The sequence below is a fragment of the Salarias fasciatus genome, chromosome 18, assembly GCF_902148845.1.
Source record: "Salarias fasciatus chromosome 18, fSalaFa1.1, whole genome shotgun sequence".
Classification (NCBI taxonomy): Eukaryota; Metazoa; Chordata; class Actinopteri; order Blenniiformes; family Blenniidae; genus Salarias; species Salarias fasciatus.
Genome location: NC_043762.1, coordinates 15,038,428 through 15,063,911, shown reverse-complemented (window position 1 = coordinate 15,063,911; position 25,484 = coordinate 15,038,428). Strand labels below are relative to the sequence as shown.

General features: G+C 40.6%; 2 protein-coding genes across 2 annotated transcripts in view; one reads left to right on the top strand and one right to left on the bottom strand.

The window, feature by feature from the left end:
* Positions 1-15,166, bottom strand: part of LOC115404953 (phosphatase and actin regulator 1-like) — a 58,982-nt gene extending 43,816 nt beyond the window's left edge. The window contains exon 1 of the mRNA XM_030114314.1: positions 14,928-15,166. Within this exon, the coding sequence (XP_029970174.1) occupies positions 14,928-15,039 (112 nt within the window). The 5' untranslated portion in view covers positions 15,040-15,166. The remainder of the gene's footprint in view (positions 1-14,927) is intronic.
* Positions 15,167-16,084: 918 nt separating this feature from the next.
* Positions 16,085-21,990, top strand: LOC115404954 (NAD-dependent protein deacylase sirtuin-5, mitochondrial-like). Its single transcript, XM_030114315.1, has 9 exons — positions 16,085-16,177; positions 18,189-18,293; positions 18,444-18,577; positions 19,088-19,313; positions 19,513-19,600; positions 19,691-19,744; positions 20,042-20,165; positions 20,312-20,427; positions 20,690-21,990. Exons 2-9 carry the CDS (start codon positions 18,194-18,196, stop codon positions 20,760-20,762), a joined length of 915 nt encoding a protein of 304 aa, XP_029970175.1. The 5' UTR covers positions 16,085-16,177; positions 18,189-18,193; the 3' UTR covers positions 20,763-21,990.
* Positions 21,991-25,484: the final 3,494 nt, after the last annotated feature.

Sequence of the window (25,484 nt, the reverse complement as noted above, 5' to 3'; positions counted from 1 at the left end):
GTCTGAGTGAATGCATTACGCCTCTGTGGAAAGGCACAATTTTGCTGTGACCTGCGGTAGTAGTGGTGAATCACAGTGCTAAATGACCATTATCTTCCATGTTTTAAATGTTACTCTCTTTTTATTAGAATGAGCAGATTGTTGTCAAGATTTCAGCAGAAAATCTTCACAACAGATTCATCAGATCTGATCGGCAGGACAGGGTATGCAAAAGTCATCTGGTGCAGTCCTTCCAGAAACAAAATTCACTGGTCAGAAGTGAATTGTGATCACATGTTTTTGACTCCTTTACCCCGACTGTAACGAGCTTTCTGCAGCAGTCGAAGAAGACGCACTCATAAGATTTAGATGACCTGGAGCAGAGAGACATTAAAAACAGGCTAACACTGCGGTCCTCCAGGACCAGGATTCAACAGACTGGAAATAACTAATAATCAGTGCAAAAACACCGCATTACTTCAGAAAAGAAATGCAGGACTGTTTCCAAAACATGTCAAAATATATCTCTGATGTCTTCAAGATTTATCTGAATAATACATAAAAGGAGAACATATTTACTAAATGCATAATACAATGCGGGATTTGCTTCAAAGTATTTCTTGCCTTTAGTATTGAAATAAAAAGGGTCAAACTTCTCAACATGACATTATATCTCCCTTCATAGAACGGATTTACTTACAGATACTGCTTTTCAGCACACAATAACATTCTATTTATTAAACGGACAAAAGAAAAGAAAATCTTCACATTGTTGCAGTGCCAGTTGGTAAAACAAAAAATCCTTCATGGAAGAGAAACCCTTATTCTGGGTGATATCTTGAACAGTGCTGCCATCTAGCGGACAATAAAAGGAACTGTACAATCTACAACAAGCAAAAAGAAACTTTGGAAAATACGAATACAGAAACATTTCAATTTAGTTTATATCAATCTTAAAAATAATAAAAAAAAATCAATACAATGCATAACAAAAGTTTTCAAAATCCTGTAAAAAATATAACATTTCAATTAGCGTAATCCTCCATTTAGTGGAACGTAGATTGAACAGTTTAATCAGAGGCCTTCATGAGTTTTACACACAAGAACTTCTGTCAAGGACAAAGCACCAAGAACTTTGGTAAAATAAGAGGACGTGTGGCTACATCCTGCTATCTCAGTGAGAGAAAATGTTAATTGGCTGAACTGCATTATTAACGCAGCACTCAAGGGCAGGGAAACTATTTGCATATTTAACACAGAATTAGAAATATTGAACTGTGAGCTAAAAATGTACAAGGTTATTTACGAGAGTACAAGTCCAGATGGAAAATAACGTGTTCAGATAATTATATAAAACTAATATAGTTTTAATATATATTCAGTGTGTGGTTCCATTTCCTACATTTTAACCACAATTTTCTACATTAAAACTTTTTTTTTTTCAAAAAGACGTACAACTTAGTAGTATTAGTAAGTAGTTTGGATTTTTATATTTTGTTTTAATCAGTGGTTTCACAACATCGACACAGAAGAAATGACATCTTTTACTGTAAAATACTATATAAATCTCCTATATTGCTTATATTACTGTGTACATATTCTAAATAAATTCCCGAATTTAAAATTGAGGAAATATCACAACACTATAAAGCCTAGCAGACACTGCAGGCTTATGCACAAGTGATTGATATGTCTGTCTGCCTTTGTTTATGCTCTAAAAGGATTTTTTTTTTCTTCTTCATCTTCTGTGCAATTCCACAAGTCATTTAAATGAAGATAGGAAAGCACCAATGAGATGCTCAGCTGTTGTGATTATTGGAGCAACATACAGAGATGGTGTCCATACTGATGCCATAGGAGAAAAGATCAAAGTGTGCACGTGGGTTTCTGATCCGTTCCCTCATAGACAGACATGTAATGACAAATCAGTATTTTTTTTTCCATCACATTCATATCCTACAAGTACAATCACTTCATGTTGGCGGTTCTCTGTGCTCTCAGTGCTCTCAGGGCCACACCTACAGCAGAATGAAGGCCTGTTCTCTATCTGCACCACCAGGTGGTGCTAGAGTTGTGCTGCAGACACGATGGCGGCAGAAGTGAACCACAAACCACCAAACCTCATCTGAGCCAAAGCAACAAATACTGCACAAAATAGACCTAGAGGTGGATATTCTGCTTCTGTGCCTCTTTGTGCTTTCTTTGTCTATTTATATATCTAAAGACATTTGTGTTTGGTGCTAAAACATCACTTAGAAACTCTCTGAAGCTGTTATTTTTAAATAATAATTTTGGGTGATCTGCATATCTTTAAAATTCTATCATGATACAGTCAATAACTAAATCACTTGAAGTTGGATAATTTAATAGAAATACTCTTAATAGTAAATTTAATTTCCAAAATGCATTAACCAAGCCCAAACAGTTGTAAACAGTTGAATTATTCACTTTCAAGTGACATACAAGTAATGAAGTAATGTGTTTTGAGAATAAATCTTCACGTTGTTGCTGCATTTTAACATAAACGGTTCCTGCAGTGGATCAGGTTCTTCTAATTCCTTCTTCCTCACACCAGTCACCTGCACGCCCTCCCTCACTGCTCCCATGAACCTTCTCACTGTTCTTCCTCCTCAGCATCCATTTCCCTTTTCCCTCCACATCTATCGTCACTTCAAGCTCATGTTTCTCACTTTATCACCAAAATGAGTTCTCCCATTCGTGTTTCTGTCCAGTGTGGGCATTGTTCAGCATCCTTTGCTCCGTCACCTCCGTTTCAGCCTCCTCTAACGTTTCTAAGCCTTTCAAACCTTTTCACACATTGGTGAAAAATAACAAACAACATTCTCTTTTCTTTCCATCATGAGTTATCTCAACAGTGTTTTTCCTCTAAATTCAACTCAACCTCGGAGGCCCAAATGAGAAAATTCCTCTTGAATCTGCAGCACCTGCCTGTTCCCAGCCTCCCAACAAGTAGGTACTTGATACACAATGAATAAAGCTGTGACAAATACAGGCGAAAAAAAGAGGAAAGAAAATGCACTGCGCACATCCAACATTTATCACAGTTACACAGCTGCACCTGCTAAAAGCTCAGCTTGTTAGCGGTGGATTTGTAAGTCAGCCCAGAGGCAAGTAAATATTGGTATCATTAATTCACCCCGCTCATTCTCTGCAGAGCATGGAGTGGATTAAACATATAACACACTGAGGCGACGTTCAGGCTACAGACATTTCAACAACACAGAAATCAGACCTGGAACAAACCTTCATATGTGGAGCTAAATTACGATGTTTGCAATGCAGTTTGAATCTTTCATGCATCACCGTGGCAACTACAACCTGGAGGTGCAACATCATGGTATTGTCAGCTCAGGGCTGCAGCCGGTTCAAACTGCTACCTGATATAAATATCACTGGAAAAAAAAATAAGTTCAAGGAATAATGCAGAAATATGCTGAAGGACTGCAGGTGAAGTAGTGGTGGGATTTGTTGTCTTTGTTGAATCATCACAGCCTCATCAACAAAAGGAATGACGGCACTGAAAGAGCGAGAACATTTCAATTGTTAAAATAACAAAATGTCAAAACCTGTCATAAATGTATTTCAATCCAAATCAGGATGCAGAGACTTTATACAACTTTGTCTTTTCGGTCACCTCTGACATGTAAAAAAGAGGGGTTTTTTTTACACAAAATGTGAAGAAAAAACACAGAGACATGTCCTTTCCTCCACACTTGTAATTTCCAGTCATCCCACGACTTCAGTGAGACACGCTCTGAAACAAAGGCAGGCTAAACTGTAGCACCTCCGAAGTGCTGCAGACTGTGCAGATGGCTCCCTGACTAAACCTCACACCACCAAGTGCGCAAATTAGTCAGAAATCCTCCTAAAAAAAGACACTGTTCCAAGTGGCATGAAGTTGCCGGCTCTTACAGATCAACTGTGTAAATGAACTTTGTGGATTCATAATATGGTCATAGTAGGACTATTAATATAAAGTACACACGTAGACAAAATTTTTGGTACCCTTTGTTTAATGAAAGAAATTTTCACAGTGGTCAGAGAAATAACTTGAATCTGACGAAAGTAATAATAAAAAAACATTCTATGAAACTGAACCAATGAAAGTCAGATGTTGCTTTTCAACCATGCTTCAACAGAATTATTAAAGAAAATAAACTCAAGAAACAAGCCTGAACAAAAATGATGGTCCCCCTAGAAAAGACTGAAAATGATGTGACCAAAGGGACATGTCAGTCCAAAGTGTGTCCACTAATTAGCATCACAGGTGTCTGCAATCTTGTAATCAGTCAGCGGCTCATGTAGAGGGCGACAGGGAGTCACATGAAGTGGACCACACTCAGCATGGACCAGTGGAAGCAAAGGAAAGAGTTGTCTCAGGATATTAGAAAGAAAATTATAGACAAGCATGATAAGATGAAGGCTGTAAGACCATCTCCAAGCAGTTTGATGTTCCTGTGACTACAGTTGCACATATTATTCAGAAATTCAAGATTCATGGGACTGTAAAGGTGAGCTTCAAGCTGAAGGAACATCAGTGTCGGATCGCGCCATCCGTCGTTGTTTGAACCAAAGTGGACTTCATGGGAGACGACCAAGGAGGATGACACCATTGTTAAAAACAAATCATAGAAAAGCCAGACTGGAATTTACCAAACTACATGTTGACAAGCCACAAAGCTTCTGGGAGAATGTCCTATGGACAGATGAGACAAAAATGGAAGTTTTTGCCAAGGCACATCAGCTCTATGTTCACAGAAGGAAAAATGAGGCATATCAAGAAAAGAACACTGTCCCTGCTGTGAAACATGGAGGAGGCTCTGTTATGTTCTGGGGCTGCTTTGCTGCATCTGGCACAAGGTGTCTTGAATCTGTGCAGGGTACGATGAAATCTCCAGACTATCAAGGGATTCTAGAGAGGAATGTGCTGCCAGTGTCAGAAAGCTCGGTCTCAGTCGCAGGTCATGGGTCTTGCAGAAGGACAATGACCCAAAACACACAGCTAAAAACACCCAAGAATGGCTCAGAGGAAAACATCGGACTATTCTCAAGTGGAATTCTATGAGCCCTGACCTAAATCCTATCCAACATCTTTGGAAGGAGCTGAAACATGCCGTCTGAAAAAGGCACCTTCCAACCTGAGGCAACTGGAGCAGTTTGCTCATGAGGAGTGGAACAAAATACCTGCTGAAAGGTGCAGAAGTCTCATTGACAGTTGACAATCAGATTGCAGTGATTGCCTCAAAAGGTTGTGCAACTAAATATTAAGTTAAGGGTACCATCATTTTTGTCCAGGCCTGTTTCATTAGTTTATTTTTTTTAATAATTCTGTTGAAGCATGGTTGAAAAGCAGTGCCTGACTTTCATTGGTTAATTTCAGAGAATTTTTATTTCTTACTACTTTTGTCAGATTCAAGTTGTTTATCTGGCCACTGTGAATTTTTCTTTCATTAAACGAAGGGTACCAATAATTTTGTCCACATGTGTATATCTATTCCCATTTAAACAAGACAATTACCAAAAAAAAAAAAAAAGCAGCAATTGGTCAAAGAAAATAATAAAGTCATAAAAAAAGAAAACTCTTTGTGCCCCTTGCAGGAGTTGTTTCTCCAAATCTTGCCTCATTTATATTTATAAATGTGAGTTAGGTTTGTTATTATAGTTTCGGACAAGTTCCACAACACTTATACTATTACTGTAATAAAGTAAGGCATATCCAGTGAATGGGAGTTAAATTAAAGTAGAGACATATATTTAGTTCTATTTCATTAAATTTACTGTCACATTTCCAATAAATCCTTGTGCTGGATGTGTGACGTCTCCAGAGCTGAATCTCAGAATCCTAAATTTGTCATTGAACCCAAATGACAAGAAATTAACAATAAAGGAGATGTAAATTCCACAGTAAATAACGACGTTCATGTAAATAACCAATTCGCCCTGCTCTCTGCATGTATGTGTTTGTGTGGAGTTGAGTGGATCCAGCAGCAGGAAGGGCTTCGGCCCAGCAGAGAGCAGTGGTGCTTCGTGGACGCCTCAGTCACATCAGGCTGACTCACCCTGCTGCTCACAGTGTCTCTCATTTAAATAATTTCACAGGCCACCTTCCATGAAATGATCTTTTTTATATATACATGTGTGGGTTCATTATTAAAAATGGAAATCTAAGACAGTGATCTTGTTTCAGGAATTTTCTTTTAGCATTGAGAAGATAAAAAAATATGTAGATATATTTTTTCAATTTGAATGTTACATTTCATCCACTGCCTCAAGCACAAGGTTCTTTTCTTGTCTCTTACTCTTTTTCTGTTGTGCTTATCAATGAGCTCTGTCTCACGGTTTGAGGTTTTACACTTTTGTGCAACTTTATCTTTTAATTTAGACATAGTGTTGCAGGCACGGTGTTCCAGGTTGACTGACAGCAGCGATTTGGGCGAGGAAATGAGAGTTTCTTTAATACCTGCACAGCCGTTGTTAGTCTCGCCTAATGAAAACTACAGCGAGCGAAAGAGAAACACTGTACATTTTTGTGCTCCTCTGCAGAGCATTTTAAAAATAGTCTCTGGTCGGTGAGTGTTACGTAGCCTGTAGCAAGCCCTAATGAGGTTTTGTTATATTTTCCCTCAAAATCCCACTGCTTGACTGTTGAAAATCAAATTGCACAGTATGAAAGTGATCTTTCTGTGAGCTGTGTGGCTCTTTTGGGAGACGTTTCTCTCCTCTGTCTGCAGAAACATTGAGATGACTGAGTCCGTCCTCATTTCTCAATGAACTTCAGGAGGTGAGATATTCTCCTGGTGCGGCCCTCTGTGAATTATGATTATTATATTTGTTATACCTTTATTTATGTGGTGGATATAAAGTGTAACTTCCATTGGGTCACTGAGAGTTCAGAGAAGATCAGAATCACAGACGAAAGAAAGGAAAACAGAACCAATAAGCCTGATAAGTGATTAAGTGATTTGTGATATATTTTTATGCTTCATCCTTTAAAAACATATTTTTGTAACAAGAGCTCTGGGGTTAGATATCTTCCAGTGAGATATTTTATTTAATCACAAATTGTATTTTGCAACCTTCTGACATGTAAAAACGGGCTAAAGTCATCATTATATTCATTGCAGCTATGGGGTAATGTGATTAAATTCAATTCTACACCAGGCTATGGGATTTGCTGCAGACAAGATAAGAGAAAAATGCCCCCCTTTAGTTCAATCACTTAATTTCACAGAATTACTCTCAGCCGTTTATCCTGTAGGCTGTTAGACTGTCTTTACACAGGCTTACATAACGGTACAAGAAATTCAAGAATAATGTATGCTATTGTTCTGTGTAAAGAAAACACAACGGTGCTTTTTGTTTGAAGAGTTATAAATAAATTCATAAAATTACTTATAGACAACATTATTACCAGATAGTAAAACAGAAGAGCAAAAGTGTGGTCTGTGCGAATATGTTCATGTAAAAGTAGAATTTTGAAATATAATTGATTTGTATTTTAACTGTGAGGTAATAAAATGTGGCATCAGTCTGTTAATAAAAGGGTTTTGTTCCACCAGTGATTCCAGTTTGGAGCAGATTTTAAAAACGTGGCTCTGAGGTTATCATTGGAAACTGCATGCAATTTTTAGGGGAGTAGTGAGTGGTGCAATGCAGCTTTGATTGAACTGAGTCCCGGGTTTGCAGCAGCGATAAGGGGATTCTGACTCTGTGAAGGAAGACACTTACTCAGCAGAAAGGTCCTAAAGAGCCTGTGCACCGTGGGAGTCGCACTGGTGACACCAGCAACAAATGGCTCTCTCCACAGATTCCTCTTCTCCGCTCAATGCATGACAGCCCGTGCCACATTCCTTGCAAAGAATCACAGTGCTATAGATTTCAAGAATATGAATCACGCGTCCCTGAGGCCCCACAGGGGATGCTGTGTCCTGCTGCCTTTTGTTTTATTTCTTTGTACCCAATAGAATTTCTGCTATGTTGCTTTAAATTCTGTAAAACCAGCATTAGAGAGTGACAGTGATTCAGAAAAAAAAAAAAAAAAAAAAAAGCTCTCTCCTCCAGTATAATTGGTCCTCGGCCACTCAGCCTTTCATACTGCAGTGATATCACCCCTCTTCTGCCCAACTTGCTTCCACACTTACTATAAATATGACCCATAAGCACATGGCCATGCAGTCTCCTTCAGCTGGGGAGGCTTTTGAAAAAAAAAAAAGGAAAAAAAAAGCGTTACTTCTCAGCTGGCATGTGGAAAGCACATCACAGCCAGAAGCCTTTCCCACACTTCTAAGGGTGACAGAGATGAAAAGGAAGCAGAGAGAGAGAGAGAGAGAGAGAGAGAGAGAGAGAGAGAGAGAGAGAGAGAGAGAGAGAGAGGCAGCAGAGAGAAAGCAGCTTCCTGCAGGCTCTTACAGAAGACACCTGCCCGCCTCTTTTCCTCTTCCTGCCTTGCTGCAGCAGTGTGGAGGGGGCTCCAGCCAGGTGACGCTGATGGTTGATTGAGTTTTCATGTAGCTTCCAGGAAGCGTTCTGGATATAGCTTTGCTATTTTTTCCTCTGATTTTCCAACTCATGTTTTATTCAGACCCGGGATGCTTCAGCACACACGAAGGCCTATTTGCTACCAAGTAGACGGGGAGATGTTTTTTGGGTAGTTTTTTTTTTTTTTTTTGTTCCAGATGCAGAGCTGTTACTCTCTCATGTGACGCTCTAAAATGCCACCCATGTGTGGCTGTGTGCACGTGTTCTGCAGAGGAGAATGAGGACTCCATAAATTAGACATGACAGAGACTGAAAACAGATCTCTTGTCGCTAATTATCACCACTTTGTTTAACACATTTGCTAATAGCCCCTAGTGTTGCTACAAACAGCTTCAAATATTATAGATTCAGCAGCCTCTGCACTGGCTTTCAGGCCAACTAGTTAATAAGAAATACACCTTCCCTTTGACAAAAAAAAAAAAAAAGAAAAAAGAAAAAAAAAGGACTGGTGCTGGCAATTCTGCTCGCTTTTGTCCTTGCAGTCACCTTTAGTTGCCTCTTGCATTAAAAAAAAAAACAGAAATCTCAGGCCAGATCTCTATAAAGTATGCAAATTGCTTCTGAACACTGAGTAATGGATGATAGCACAACACAGCGAGCCACAGTTGAAATATTCCCTGGGTCTGTAAGAGGCGTTTCTTTGACGAACCCCCCGTTAAAAGCAGGCGACCACACAGGCTCTGCAGCAGAAATGAGCCCCCCGCTCGTCCCACCGTGCATGTGGTGTGTATTGATCGTACTGTTTCGGACAGCAGCGCTTACTGTACCCAGGCGCTGCATCACAGAAGGAGAGAAGCAGGGAGTGGTGGGTGGTGAATGAGTTGAATTTGGCTTTTTTTAGCCTAATGTGGCTGACACACAGAGCTTGGCAGAGCGTGCATGTTCATGCAAGATCTTCAAGCTGCATCTGATCTCATGTTGACATCTATGTTTTTGTTGCCATTTGCTGTACGTAAAGCGTAATGTCTGCATTTGGTACAGTTAAGGATGGAAATGCACTAAAGGAAGGTGCCCAGTGCCTTCTGTTCAGCAGCATCTGCAGTGCAGACAGGTCTGCATTTCTCCGCACAGCATCCAGATGTTAGAAACACATGCACATAACATTTGATGTGCCATGACTTATCATCCATAACAGTAGAGAAAATTGAAAAAAGACCAGCAGAGTGCATTAAAAAAAAAAAAAAAAACAGCGTACAGTAATTGTATAATGCCATTCCCAGAGGAGCAGGATGCTGCAGGATTTCTAAACATGGTGTCAATACACATGAACATGTACAAGTTACATAACATGTTTGATTTTATAAAAGCAAACAGCACTTACCTTCATTTACTCCTTCAAATCTGATGAGAAGTTATTGTATGAACAGACTTTTTTCTTAATCCCTAATTCATGAATAAACAGTCATCACCTTTACAGAAACGCTGTAATTGCACTGATAATCAGGTCAGCCTCTGTTTATGTTGTATATTATGCTGTATATTGAAAGTACTAAACGGAAACCATTTGCTCCACACAGACTATTAAAAACAAATTAACATCGCAGAAAGCAGTAACATGCAGCAAGGGGGAGAAGATAGAGGCAGAGTGTGAAGGTTATAGTGGCTGAATGAACTAAGACGTTCATTCAGGTTTTTTCCTGCAGAGGTGCGTTAGCGAAAAAGCCAAAGAGCAAGCTGCTGTAATTGCGAGTGTCTGATGTGAGGCATGAGTCCGCAGCAGACGTAAAGCAGATGGGAGTGTAGCTGAGCTCCTGACTGATGCACAAATGACAACAAGCAGACAAGCTCTTCCGGGGAGCTGCATGCTGTGTCAGCAAGCACGCTAACAAGGGACACGCATGCACACCTTGTGGTCCCATAAAATGCACACAGAGCTGTAAATCTGCATTTTGGTCATCAACTGCATCTTTAGTGATGACTCCGAATGCCTCTGTGCGTGTCAAATAGCAATCTCAAGCTTCATAACAGGCAGTCATGATTGAAATCAAGCCCACCAGGTAGGTGGACCATCCATCTCCTCCTACTCCCTCTCGTGTTTTATGGCAGACGACATGGCCGTTGACAGCTGTGCAGCAAATGAGGCCATTATACTGTTATGTTTTTGCGACCGTGTGCACGGCCGTTTAACTGAGGGGGCAAATTAGATTAGTGCAGGCTCCAAACAGGTCAGTGCAATGAAGCCGGCTCTGTGATTTCATGAAGGACCCGGAGTTTCTGTCATCTGTATGCTCCGACTTCACCTCTGTGCAAGTCAGCACTGCATCAGAAACGGAATCTTCATAGAGATGCATGGGATTGTTCTCAGGACTATAAATATATAAATCAAACTAACAGCTGTGCAGATGACAAAGCTCTAAACAAACCTTTTTTCCTTTTCAGCTTATCAGCTATGCTTGTAGAAAAGGATAAGAATTGCTAGTTAGCTAGCTTTGGCCTTAGTTGAAACAAGATGCCCCATTTTGAGTAATAGGAACATTAGATTCCACCCACAGTATGACGCATTAGCAACCCTAAATTAACATTAGCCTCCCTTTCTAAGAGCTGCCTGCATGCTGGTGTTTATCTCAGGTGTTTTTTTGTTTTTTTTTGCTGCCTTTTCTCCTTGTTATCAGTTCACAGGGAAGCATTAGCATTCAGATTATATTAGATTAGAGAATCTTCCTGAAAGTAATCGGAAGAACTTCAGAAGAACCTAATGAGGAAATCAATCATTGGAGGGATTCGTACAACCGACGTGTCCCAGCAGCACTGAGAGGACATAAACAGATGCACCTTATCAAGCCACTCCGTTACTTTTTAAAGAAGCGTCGAGATTCTTCAGAAAGTTACACAACACTGCTTATCACACACCAGATGTAAAAAAAAAAAATAGCCAGGATCATGTAATCAAATGCTGATCTGCTGCTATCTGATATTTAAACTAAGGCATGTTTAATTCAATGTGCACTAATTTATTCAGAAAACTATGATTCAGCCATGAAATGTTCATCGGCACTAAAGTCCCTCATTAAAGCATTACAGCATCATCTCTCATTTCCTTGGAGAGCATGAGGCTTTGTTAAAGCCAGACATGAGCAACCATTTCCCAGTTTTTGAGCCGGGCCCTGTAATTACCAAAAATCTACAATGAATTGGTTTCAGAGGTCAATAACATCTTCACCAAATATCTCATTGTAATGACTCTGATACTGCATCATTTCATCCTTGTCCAAGGAAAAAATATCAAATGCATGCATTCTGATTTGAGGAACCTATAATTGAAAGGCATACAGTTATTTATTTTTAATAAATCATTCTCCTATATCTTTGTGGTAGATCTGCTTGTTTACAATCTGACCCCCGAGAAGTGAGGATGGGATTTCTGTGGCCCTGATAGAGGTTAGATTTCACCATCCCTGGCTTAAACCGTTAAAATCCCTCTAGAAACATCATCGTGAATAGAAAGTGAGACCAGCGTCTCGCCATGAAAAACACTGGGATAATTGCGCGGTTCTTATTTCACATGCTTGCAGCTCCAGTCATTTATCATTATTAAGCACCTGGGTGCACAAGCACAAGACTTTTGGTTTCCTTGGCAATAAGCAAGCTAAATTCTGCTCCACTTCTTCAGGTGGAAGTGAGTCAACCGAGCTGTTGTACAAATCGCCCCCATATCATCCTCATGCTTTGTATGAGCTGGTTGTAGAGTGGAGGAATAAAAAAGAAGAACCGAGGCGAATGACAGGGTCCTCAATCCGACGGCGAGGTTGTCAAACACGGGCCAGGCGCTCACAGACACGGCTCCCTTTTCACTCATTCATTCGCGTAAACACAACACAGCTGCTCCGTCCGCTCCTTTCCAGCTGAAAATGAGCTCACATCGCACATCTGGGAGCCGTCAGTACCTCTGACACGTTATTAGCAACTTCTCATCTGAAACAGCAGTGTTCGTTCAATATGAAATATACGTGACGACGAAACCGAAGTGTACGCTTTGCGTTTGTCATGAATATGTTTTTATTTAAACCATTTTCTAAGAATTCAATCAATGGATCACCTCTCTCAAGAATATCTCAAGGATCTATTTTTTCTCTAGTGAATCTTTGAAATGTGTTCAACATGTCAGTGAAGCATGAACTCAGTTGGGAAATGTGACACTGACCAAAAGCTTTGACTGACTGAATTTTTGTGAAAAGTAGTACAGTCCTGTTGCATCTTGTATTTTACTTGGCTCTGCTGTTCTATTGCATAATGTGCTATTCACAAAAAAAACTATTTGGCATGCGTTGGCTTACACATTGTCTGAAAATTGAATTAATCCTTTTTAAGACCCTTCCATCCCTTCTTTACATGTTTTCAAGTTAGAATCGATACGAACTGTGTATATTTTCAAGCATTTTGACAAATTCTTGAATACAACAATCTAATTATTTAGCGCATCTATGAAATTATGTTTTCTGTGGCTGTGGCTAATCTACTGTATGTCTGTTAGTTTAAAAGGAAATAAGGATTTTTTTTAAAAAGGTCAGTTGTCTGGTAAATAAATGATGACTTTGGGCATATTTGACATGAGATTGCCGTTTAAATTTTACTGCTGAATTAATAATTGTGATATTATATTTATGTTATATTATATGCGGACATCAGCCATTATTTTAGCACGAAGAGACACACTGCTTTATCATTACATTGAAGTCTCAGTTAAAATGAATGCAGCATCAACCAACGTTATTTCCTTGGTGGTCAGATCCTGATTTAGCTCAGTGTGATGTACCAGCAGTATATCAATACCAAAATAACCTGCACTATAACCAGCATTAGAGACTGGGAAAGGTAGCAGCAAAGAACATGCAAATACTGTATGTCACTCGCAGGAAGGATCATAAAGCACTACAATCCCCAGTAAGTGTTAAAATGTAACATCAGTATCCCAAATGAATAACATCAAAAATGTCCAGCTAAAGTAAACTGTGCCCCTGAAACAGAATAACATACAGCACCATCAGACCAGCAGCGATCAACTAGAAAATGCTTTTCTGTACCGTTCCTAACAGCTGAGATCTGTTCTTTCTTTTTTTCTGTTTATACCTTCAGAAATTCAAACAGGAATAAATTGTCTTGAGCTTTTCAACTCCACTGACATTTTGCTGCTGAATGATATAAAATGTGATAACAAATGACTTCATTGTGATTTGACACACTGGTTCTCCATAAAGCTGAAGTCATCATAAAATAAACAAATATGCAATCATGTAGGAGGATAAAATCAACATGTATTTTCTGCTTTTATTTGAGATGATAGGAGCCGTTATCTGAGAATCCTGCAATGCACGTTGTATAGAACCATAGGTGACTGAACAGCATCCAAACACAGAGGAGCACAGGCGTGGCACTCCTCCTCTCTATCATTTTGCTGGGAGGATGCCGAATATGACTGTGACAAGCTGATAAAATGGCCCAAGAATGCAGCTGTGTGGTAAGATGCAGCAGCTGCTGCTCTGTGGACAGCTTCTAAGCCTTTATTTAATGGTAGAACGGGAATAAACACTACAGCACATGTGATGTCTGTTTAATCATTGAACACACACGCACACACACACAAATCCGAGCTGTGAAGAGCAATGAGAGAGCAGCGCGGTTTGATTGTGATGCAAATATCAAAGATCCTTTGGTGCGCTGAATGATTGTCATGAGATATGTCGGTAATATCTTAATTACACTGTAGAGCCAAAGATCCTGTTGACTCAGTCAGCATAAAATGCCAAGTCACCATGGTAACTGAGGATGCAACACACACTTCGTAGAGGCTGATGGAGACAGAGGGCTATTCGCCGCGGGATGTGTCACAATTTAAAATGCGGGGATTAAAGTCTAAGAAAAAAAAGACGTGAAAGAAAGAAAGGGTCGGATCAGATTGTGTGCACCACGGCCACAGCTTGGGCTACTCCAGGTCACGTTGAAGCTTCTTCATATTATGTAACTGCGTTGAATTAAAGTGGTAGCAATTACCAACCGCTGACGGAATCAAAAATCACACATGAACGTCATTTAAAGCTACAAAAATATTGTTTGACTCCCCAAACGCCGCCAGAGTCTTTGTGCGCCAAAACGCGCCAGCAACCGCTTCAATCCACAAAGTTGCGTAACATTTCGGTCACATTCTCCCGTTTCATATTATTTACTCCAAACCATGAGTTCATTTGAAAGAGGAAAATAGATTAGGGGGATAAAAAGCAATAATCCAAGTCCTCAACCATGACATATGTGTGGGATTCGCGGCAATTAATCATTTGCGTAAAGCACGCGCGCAATTTGTGGTCTTTCAGCGCGCCCACATCTGGAACCAAAAAATCCGACATGCATGTTTTTGGGTGTGAGGGGGGTACGGAATGGATGAGATGTGCACCTACCTGTGCGCAGGTTGAAGGAGAGCCGGGCTTCAACGAGATAAGGGGTATCGCTCTTGGAGCGCAGTCTCCTGATCGGCCGGCGGTCTGTGCTGGTGGCCGGAGTGGTCGCCATCAATTAAAGCCAGTGTCCAGTGATGACTGCTGGCCGACTGAGGCAGACGCGCAGAACCGAGACCACCGACACGCTGGGAGGTAGATATTGATGATGGGGGCGGAGGGAGCAGATACACACAGGAGAGAGGCAGCGTGTGTGTGTGTGTGTCTTCGAGAGAGGGAGAGAGAACGGCGTTGGTGGATTTTGGCATGAAAATTGTGTGAAGGAAATAATAAATATGGGATAACATGTGATCAATTGGCAAATTTAGAACGTTAAAACGCAAAAGGGCTTATTTTCATTTTTTGACATATTAAAGTGTCATATTTGTGTTAAAATATATCCTATAATTCTATGATTTGAATCACAGTAAGTAAATTGAGTAATTATTTTTTTTATTGATATAACATGCCTCCAGACAGCTGAACAGATGGCTTGTGAGGGGCACGATATATATATATATATATATATATATATATATATATATATATATATATATATATATATATATATATATATATATATATATATACACACACACATATGTATATGTATATGTATATGTATACACACACACACTTATATATGTATATATGTGTGTGTGTGTGTGTGTGTGTGTGTATTTTTTCTTTTTTTTTACCTCGACAATGTATCAGTCAAGGTACAGTCAGCCACTGAATAAACAAAACATGACAATAAAAATAAGAACAACAACAGATATGATGTAATGAAATGATCCTCAACACTTAAAGAAAGGTGGAATCTTAAGAAAGGTCATGCTTTGTTAGAGTTCTGAAATATTAAAGAGACAACATGATTTGAAGTGGTTGCTCGAACACAGTGGAAGCCACATGGAACCTTCAGGGTTGTTTGGATTCCGCCGCTTCTGAAATGCTGAGTTAAACCGTGATTTTCGGGTGTTGTGTCTGGTGTGTATGAAATGCTGCCCTACCTCCACTAACTTGAGAATGAATGAATCATGCTGAATGAATAGCTGTTACCGCAGTCTGTCACCAGGGGGCGCTCCGGGTGATTATTTTACGTCACGTCAGTTTCGCGACAGTCTGATTCATTTACGGCAGTTTCTGAAGTGCATATAAACAAGCGTCTCTTCCCGATTTTCTGCTCCTGAAGTTTCTAAATACCGCACAGCGAGGTAAGTGTGATAAATATAGCGAAGGAAACGCTCTCATACACGCCTGTGGCCGCCGTATTTATCCATGACATCATTTTTAGAATCACGTTTCGGGTGAACCCGCTGGCGTGGCAGCGAGCAGGCTTTTAGTCGTGTCTTTGGATAAAATGTGTATCTTTAAAGTGTGTTCACAGTTTGAAATAATGTTCATTACTATCACAGAAAGCAGAAAGTCCTTCTGCTTGTAATTTATGCAGGCAAGCAGATTATCTACGTGACTCCGGGATTAACTTTGTGGTTCATGCTCACCTGTGACAAGCTGCAGATCAGATTAACGCAGTCACCTTTGAATTCGTTTGTATTTCATTTCTTTGTAAATTCCATCACAATCGCATGTTTTTAATAGACTATTGTTTGTAAGTTTGATTTCATTTTCAATCAAAAATCTACTTAGGAAGTTTATTCTGTCAAAAGTAGTCATGCAACTTATTTATTGATTTAATTAGGGTTTTATTCAATTTCTTCGTATAAAGTGTCATTTCAATGCGGTGACACATTTAATTATACAATCAAAGTTTTTTCTTTTAAGAATCAGATTATCTCATTCAATATAGATCACTCTGTGGCTGGAAAAAGCCATTTTAGGTATACCAAACTAAGATTAGTTGTAAACAGTTCAACCACCCACCATCCATCGTCTACATCCCTTAATCCTGTTCAAGGTCACAGGGTGTTTGAGTCAATCCCAGCCAACGCATGGAGGGCAGGCTGCCAGTCTATCACAGGACAAACACACCGAGACAGACAACCACACACACTCACATTCACACCAAGAGGCAATTTAGGGTCAACACTTAGCTCCTGTGCATGTTTTTGTACTGTGGGAAGAAACTGGAACACATGGGAAGAACACGAAGAACATGCAAACTCCACACATAAATGCCCTGCTTGTAATTTGAACTCAGATTTTCCTCAAAATGGCCGTGTGGCCTTCAGTTCAATCAGTGTTTAAATTGAGTCAATAAACATGTGAAATTCAGCAGGCCTCTCTTGCAAATTTGCAAAACTGGTAAAAACAGATTTGTTGGTGCAAATCAGATTCTGATAAACATTTTACTGTCTGACATAACTTGATTTGAACAAAGCGTATTGTGTGTGCTGTTGGAACTTCATCAATTTAGAGGAACATCAATTTTCAGGGTGTTGTGGATCTTCTCACAATGCAGATAAAGTTTGTGCAAATCAAATTAATGTCCAATCCCTCCACATTATAATCTTGTTGCAAAATGTAATGGCAATAAAGGGTTCAAAACAAAAGCTTTGTTCATGCGTTCCAGCTAAAATGAGTGTTTATTTTAATAACAATCAAACATTTTTAACATTCATGGTCATGAAACTGACGGTGATCTCAGTTGATATGTTTATCTTTTTTGACTTGCATGTGGCTTACGCTAAAAAGATGCAGGATGAAAGGTTGTGTGCTTCAAAAATGTTCAACCTAAACCTTTGCATGTTGGGCTGAGTTGATCTTACCCACAATATGACATGAAGATTCAGTGAGGTGTTCTTTGCATTTGGCCTGCTTGACCTGTTTGACCTGTTTCAACACATCTGTTGGTGAAGGTGTGTTTGTACATCCTTTCTTTTTCAAATGCCAGTTGAAAAGAAGTTCAGATCGAGTCTAGACATTTTTTTTTTCTGATTGCACGTCAAACATGACTGTACACACATGTTTTGCTTTGACGGAGCCAGAAACCAGGTCATCACTGTTTTGTTGCAGGCGGCGGAGTGCCGCCACTCTGTTTGCACACTAGAACAGCATGGCCTATTCTGTTGGAACTGTATTACTGACATACTTTTCTTCCTTTTGTACACTATTGTTGTTTCTTCTGTAGCTCTTAATGCAGTAAAATAATTCTAAACAACCTGGAGACTTCTTCTTGTTGGGGAAGAAAAGAAGAGTCGTGAACTGCACATTGAATTCTCAATCCTTTTCTGTTCTTTTATTTCATGTGTTCTTCTGATCTTCAAGTGACAATGCTGCTCCAAAAAAGAGCCGCCATTGCTCTTGGCCTTCGCATGTGCTCCACCCATGTGACCAAAGGACCTTTGATTGACACAGCGAGGCCGAACGCGGGTATATTCCTAGTTGTGCTCCTTTGTTAAATCAGTGATTGTGATTTTCTGACATATTAAAGAATAAAATCGTGCAAGCATTTCACAACACCCGGATTTATTTATTCAGAAATGTTTTTTTGTTTTTTTTTTTTTTGGTTGTTGTTTTCAGATATGGCTGAATTCCGCAAGGTCTTTTCCAAAGCCAAGCACATCGCAATCATCACAGGAGCCGGCGTCAGCGCAGAGAGTGGAGTCCCAACTTTCAGGGGCGAGCACGAGAAGTGGAGGAAGTGGATGTCTCAGGTAACGATATCAAAATAAAATGCATGCGTTCACATTTGAAGGCTGAGGCTTTGAGTTACATCGACCACCACAGCATTTGGTACGTTCTCCGGGTTTTGTTGGCCCTCAGTCTAGAACTGCAGGCTAATCTTTTGTAAGGCAAAGTCCTCTGCCTATTCTGTTTTAATGAATAACTACAGTGTCTCTTAGTGACAGGAACACTGTAAAGCTAATGAGGCACGAAGCAGAACAGGAAACAAAGAATGAGACGGTGCAGCCAGTCACTTTACACTACAAGTAAAGCAATCCCTGAGTTACTGACCAATGGATTAAGTCGGATAAAGTCTGATGTGCAGGTTGCACTGTCTTCCTGTTGTAGCCTCTGTCAAAGAAAACACTCGTACAGCATGTGATGGTCGCCCCATATTTCTAATTGTTTGAGTTTATGTTTGCATTACGGTAATAGTAAATGAACCGTCGTTGCAACTCAAGGCTCACGGGAGATCACTTACAGTCTGTCTGTATCCACAGGACCTTGCCACTCCAGAGGCGTTCTCCCGCACCCCGTCTCGCGTCTGGGAGTTCTACCACTACAGACGGGAGCTGGTGTTGAACAAGAAGCCGAGCGTCGCTCACCTGGCCATAGCGGAGTGTGAGGCCCGGCTCAAGAAGCAGGGGCGCTCCGTCGTGGTCATCACTCAGTGCATCGACGACCTGCACCGACAGGCCGGGTCCAAACATGTGCTGAAAATCCACGGTGAGAAGCAGATTCTAGCCGAACCTTCAGAAGAACTTCAGGTTTAATGTCGGAGTAACATAGAACAAGAAAACTGCTTCTGCTGTTAATTTTATAAAAAGTGATCAAGTTTAATATTTTCTGGTGATTACGACTTTTTTTTTTTTTTGACTGCCGCAAACCTGAATGAAAAGCAACTGTTCTGTGTGTGAAATGACAGGCAGCCTGCTGGAGACCCGCTGCATGACCTGTGGGGAAGTCACCGTGAACAAGCGGAGCCCCATATGCTCCGCTTTAAAGGACAAAGGGTAAGAGGCAACGCATCTGATAAGCACAGAGACTTGGTTGATTATGTCTCCCGTTTCAACCCACGGCGTTTTCATCCTGCTCATGTGCAGGGCGCCTGGCCCAGATGTCCCCGACGCAGTGATCCCTGTGGATAAACTGCCAAGGTGAGACACAGACAGCAGGCGGATTTGTCAAGCTTTTTGGTTCTCACACATATTGTGGCAAAACAGCAGAGAAATGATATTTGCTCAAATTCTGTTTTAAAAAAAAAAAAAAGATGGTAAGTTCAAAATTTCTTCAGAAATCAAAGTCTAGCAGCAAAATAGTTAACAGTTACATAACAGAACTAAAGTAATGGATTCTTAATTTTGTGAGCACTTCATGTTATAATTTGTGGGATGACTCATTAAATGCTTTTACTGTGTAATTGATGTGAGGGCTGTCTGACATTGCTGCTGAAGGTGTGATGAAAGTGACTGCCACGGCCTGCTGAGGCCCAACGTGGTGTTTTTCGGAGAGACTCTGGACTCGCACATCCTGACCAAAGTGGAGAAAGAAATGGAAACCTGTGATCTCTGCCTGGTGGTGAGTCAGTCTCCGTGTAACATGTGTACCGTACATAACATTTTTATCTTGTTGGATGCTGTTATGTAATACTTGAAAAGAAAAACAGTCCCAAGAGATTGAACTGAGCCTTTCGGGCTCATCTCCTCCTGTGTTTGTATCTGCAGGTGGGCATGTCTTCCATTGTTTACCCAGCAGCCATGTTTGGCCCCCGGATTGCATCCAGAGGCGTTCCAGTGGCGGAGTTCAATACGAACGTCACACCAAAAACAGAATATTTCACGTGAGTCAGTGAAAGACAGTGTTGTTTCTCATTTCTCTGCTGTCACGATGGTGGACACACATTCTTATTTTTTGCTTCCCTGAATTAACTTTAAGCAAATTTGATTAAAATAATGTGACATGTAAAGATAGCCAAAGAAACAAACAAGATTTGGCCCCTTTTTTCCAACTGCAAATTATATATTTAACTTAATAGATATGCAGTTAAAACGACGTTCAAAATAACCTCGTCTTCCTGTTTTCCTGTGTGTGACGTGGAACAGGTACCACTTCCAGGGCCGCTGTGGAATCACGCTGCCTCAGGCTCTGGCGCCGCACGAGTCCGAGGTGTTCTAAGAGCCGTCAGACGGACTCTACTGGTCTGTGTCCTCCTCTAAAGTCTAATGCAGTCCAACATTATGGGATGTCGTAACAGGGTTTCTAAATCTTCTTCCAATTGCTTCGCTTCCAATAGCTGGTGGTTCTGGTAGCTGGACATTTTTGTATATAATCGTGTGTTCATGCAGCCGGGATCTGGGAAAGGTTCGACTTTGGGAAATGTTTTGAGAAGCAGCCAACAAGATAAATTGATGTAAATAAACTGATAAATGCACACAATATGAAATGGTGTCTGTAAAGTCAATATTATGAATAGAATTCACTTTTACACGTTTGAAAATCACCGTTTTGTTTTTGTAGCTAGCTGATCATTTTTCCTGATTTTCACTTTGGGGAAAAAGTTGGATTGTAACAAAGTGCATCATTCAGAAATATCTTCCTGCAGATGCACAACATGCTTGATTCCAAAGTTGACGTCTTTCCTGACTCGCAAGTCTGAACTTTCCCACTTCCCGCGTTCCTCATGAACGCAGCCTAATTTAGCGGTTTGCCGTTTTTGAGATGGATCTTTGATACTTGAATAACATGAACTGGAATGGAAACGGATTAGGATTTTGTGTATTGTTTGTCTAAATTAACCTGTAACTATGCAGCTCAGTGAGAGAACGGGATTGCATTGTGTATGTCGCAGGTGCAGACTTCCCCACAGCTGTCAGAGTATCCCTTCATAGAAGATGCTGTTATTTAGCCTGTAATACTTTGGAGATGATCTACAACATGCGGTGCCAATGGAGAATCTTCCTCTTCTCTCTTTTTTGTAACCAAATCATCTTGTGTGCAGACTGTAACACAACCGTGTGCCTTTCCAAACTGTTTACATAACCATGACCAAAAGCTTGGATTAAACCTCAAGTGCGAATCAAACAATGTTACAGAGATTTAGTCAAGTAAACAAAGTTTACTGTCGACCAAGGGCAGAGGGAACATGCTGTAAACTCCCGGATCATCCTCTTTTCCCATGTTTATTTACTTCCGTGTTGTTACAAGTTGTTTGGTAATTTTTGGTATGTTACAATGTATGTTTTCAGAAAAAAAAAATCTTTCGAGATTACAGCTGTCAAAACATTCTTCTAAAAAAAATGCAAATTATGAATGGCTTATTCGTCATAAGCATTACGCACAATCTCTTCTAATGTAAACTTCCTGTTCATTTGTACAATCTTGATTATTAAAATACTAAGATAAAATTTCTCATTAAATTGCATTTTTTTTTTTTTTTTTTTTTGGCCCAGAGGACGTGTTGCTGCAAGTGCTTGAACTGAACAGCAGATGGCAGCAAATCGCACCAAAGCTTTTCACACATTCGTGGGTGAAAAGGAATGCAGACATCCAATACCTGATAGAGCAACAATACCACGACGTTAGTCTACTCAATTGAGTAAAAAAAAAAAACTTGACATTTGTGTTTGTGCTATGTCAGTTTTGACCATTCTTCACATGTCTACGTTGTGGAAAAACTTTATCTCCATCCATCCATTTTCTACAAAGCTTTCCGAGCAGGCCACTAATCCTTCACAGAGCAGGCGCGCACACACACACACACACACACACACACACACACACACACACACGGACAATTTGAGTGACTGGTTAACTTTAAAATGATCTTTTTGGACTGTGGAAGGAGAACATACAAACTGTCTGCATTGTAACCTGGAATATGTTTGTTCTGAGAGAGTTAACCACTTCACCACCCAGAGCTTGATATCAGATCAGAGTGACTGCTCTGTGATGATGGCTAAATCATCCACAGAATGCTGCTAGCAGTAAATGTTAAATGCTCAAATGGAGTTATAAAGAGACTGACATGTTCACCAAAAATCAACTCATCAGTTTTGTCATCAAGTGATCTCCACAGTTACCACATCATAACCAACTGTGCAAAGTCTCACACGCATTTTTAAAAAAATCAAGTGACTGTTTTCAGATTTAAGAGTTTCGGAGAAATGAGATAAAGTAAATCAGGCAACTGTGCTAAAAAAAGGTTATTTGATGGGGCCGCCGAGCTCCCGCTAACATAAGACTGCCGCCACGCATAAAGCTGTGAGTTTGTTCTTCCCACACTTTGTTCAGCTGACCTTAACAGTATCATCCTCCTGTCTGCTGGGATGGTTTATTTAACTTTACTGTCTGTGAGACCGCAGCGGGACTTAAGGAATCATTTTCACTGTAACTGCTCTGAGCGAGGTTTAGAATAAATGGCCGGCGTTTCTTTTCATTTCATTTGAAATTGCCTCGTTCGCAGCATCCGATCCTGTGTCGGTGGAGCGTCTGGACAGCCCGAGCTCTCTCTCCGTCCAACGCTCCCGAACGTCTACAGCAGCATGTCTGCTCATAAAGCGGACGTTGAGTTATGGCGGCAGTAAAAGCGGCTGTGGTGAAGCGTTCGCCAGATGTTGCTGGAAACAGAACATTTTCAGTGATTTCTTTTTGTTGTCACAAGTATTGTCACAATGCCCGAAATTCTCCTTTAATGGTCACGAGACGACTGACTCAGTCAGTCACGCTCAGCAAAGCTTCTGTTTAGACATAAGCTGATGCTAATGCTAACAGACAGAACAAATGAGGAGGAAAAGAAAAAAAAATGAAAGAGCTTCTGGGAAATTCAGTAACAAATAGAAGGAATTTGATACTCGAACTTTATTACTACCAAAGTGGTGCTTTTAAACTAATAAAATCCTTGTGTTATCCAGCACTGCTCATGCGTGTATTGTTACTTCAACTGCATTTGTATCACCCATATGATTTCTTTTGTATTTTATTCAGAGTGAGTCATGCAGGAGCTGGTACGAGGTGGGTGTGCTTGGTGGGAGTCTGGGATGTGATGCCTCCCTCATTAACAGGCTTTGTGGGACTGAAACTGTGAGGAGCGAAGAACATCTGAGCACCTCATGGGAGAAACTTCAAAAACCTTTCGGGCTTTTGCCGCTTGGCAGCATTCAGTCAAGTAAATGAGGTGCAGTCTTATATTGAAGTTATTAAGTCCTCAGTTTTTTTGGTGCAGTATAATCTGCAGAGTCACCTTTAAGGTTATTGTCGAGCTGAGAGGTGCAGGAATGAAGCAGCAGCTCTCGGTTCTGAGCTGAAACCTCAAATATCTCTGGAGAAAATGAGGTCACAATAAAAGAGCAGATGCATCCTCACAAAAAAAAAAGAAAGAAAAGCTGCTGTTTCAAGTCTTTGATGAAATTCCACTTTCAGTTTCATATTACAAGTGATTTTAATTAACCTGCTTTCCTGCAGAAGAGTTCCAGGAACGACAGCGAGAGGAAATCAAAGGAGTGACACAGTGGAGGATGTGAGTCACTATTAAACCCCCGACCCTGTGACTCTGTGGTTTCTGTGTCTGGGGATCATGGGAAAACTGAGCAGGATTCAGACTTAAAAGGCTCTCAGAGGGGATCTGCTGCTTTGACTGGACTTACAGTAAAGGTGATTTTCACTGAGTTATTCGAAAAGAAGGTTGTTTTTGGCGGGGAAACGTTGGAGCCTGTCAAAAGTGCAATATTTGCAAATTCATGCAAGAGCTCTTTTCTGACTCTCCACAATGAGCTATTTCTGTCTGTTTCTTTTAGACTTTTACTGACTTCTGGCTGGAGGAACAAATGGCACACCATTTTATTTTCCTTTTGAAGTGTGATACAAAATCCTCAGACCTCCAACTGTTTTGTGATTTAATCCTTCTTTTGCATGGATTTGTCTCTGTAAATGAAAGCTGTCTTTTTGTTTGTTTTTGTTAGTGTACGTAATCTACAGTACATTTTATCTTTCAGTGCTTTGGCTGTTTCCGTGTCTGTCTGAGACGTTCAGAGTAACAAACCAGATGTTCAGATCTAATGTCTGGGAGACACATTAGCTCTTTCCCTTGTCCCCTTCTTCTCCTCTCCTTCACTTTACATCTTTGCTTCTCCGTCCCCCCCCCCCCCCCCCCCCCCCCCCCCCCCCCCCCAATTATTTTCCAGCACTCCGATGCTCCCCTCTCATCACTCACGTCTCCTCTGCTGCCCAGTGTTTCCTCTCCGACGGCGCTGGTCGTCTGGCTGGAAACCGAACCGGCCGAAATATTCAAAGCTGCTAAACCTCTTAAACTAATCAAATGCGTCCACATGAAGAAAAGAACGTCTAACGCATCAGAAACAGACCTATCAAATCTCATGGACTATTTCATATATTTCCCACATCATGGTAATGAAATGAAAATCTAAATCACTGTTACACTTATGTGAGCCAATTCTGGTGTCTCTTACATGTTTTGGGAATTGTTTGGGTATCATTCATCATTTGCATTTGAAAAATGTCTCTCTTTTTTTCGTTTCCAGCTTTCTAGCAACTCCACCAGCAGCATATTTGAAAAGTGCTTCCAGACGTGCCTGTGAAGAACATCGACAGATGCTCGGAATGATGGGCGACAGATCAGACTGTGCAGTTACGTAACAGAAGCTTTGGACTGGTGTTTGATTTTCCTCCTGCCGAACGTGCCTGTTGGCATCCTGTTTGAAAATCATGCACTGACTTCAGGAATATTATCAATGCTTCCCCCCCCCCCCCCCCCCCACCATCATAACTCAGCTCTTAAATCACATTTTTTTGTGCCACTGAGCTCCAAAAACACAAACGCCAACACACACATCTGACGTTACACTAGCTCCAGCTGCTTTACCAACTCGGAGGAAGGCTTTT

Coding starts and splice junctions, on each gene's coding strand:
- LOC115404954 (XM_030114315.1), top strand. CDS start 18,194: ATGCTGCTCCAAAAAAGAGCCGCCATTGCTCTTGGCCTTCGCATGTGC. Junction 19,314..19,512: donor ACATGTGCTGAAAATCCACG/GTGAGAAGCAGA, acceptor GTGAAATGACAG/GCAGCCTGCTGGAGACCCGC. Junction 19,601..19,690: donor TCCGCTTTAAAGGACAAAGG/GTAAGAGGCAAC, acceptor GCTCATGTGCAG/GGCGCCTGGCCCAGATGTCC.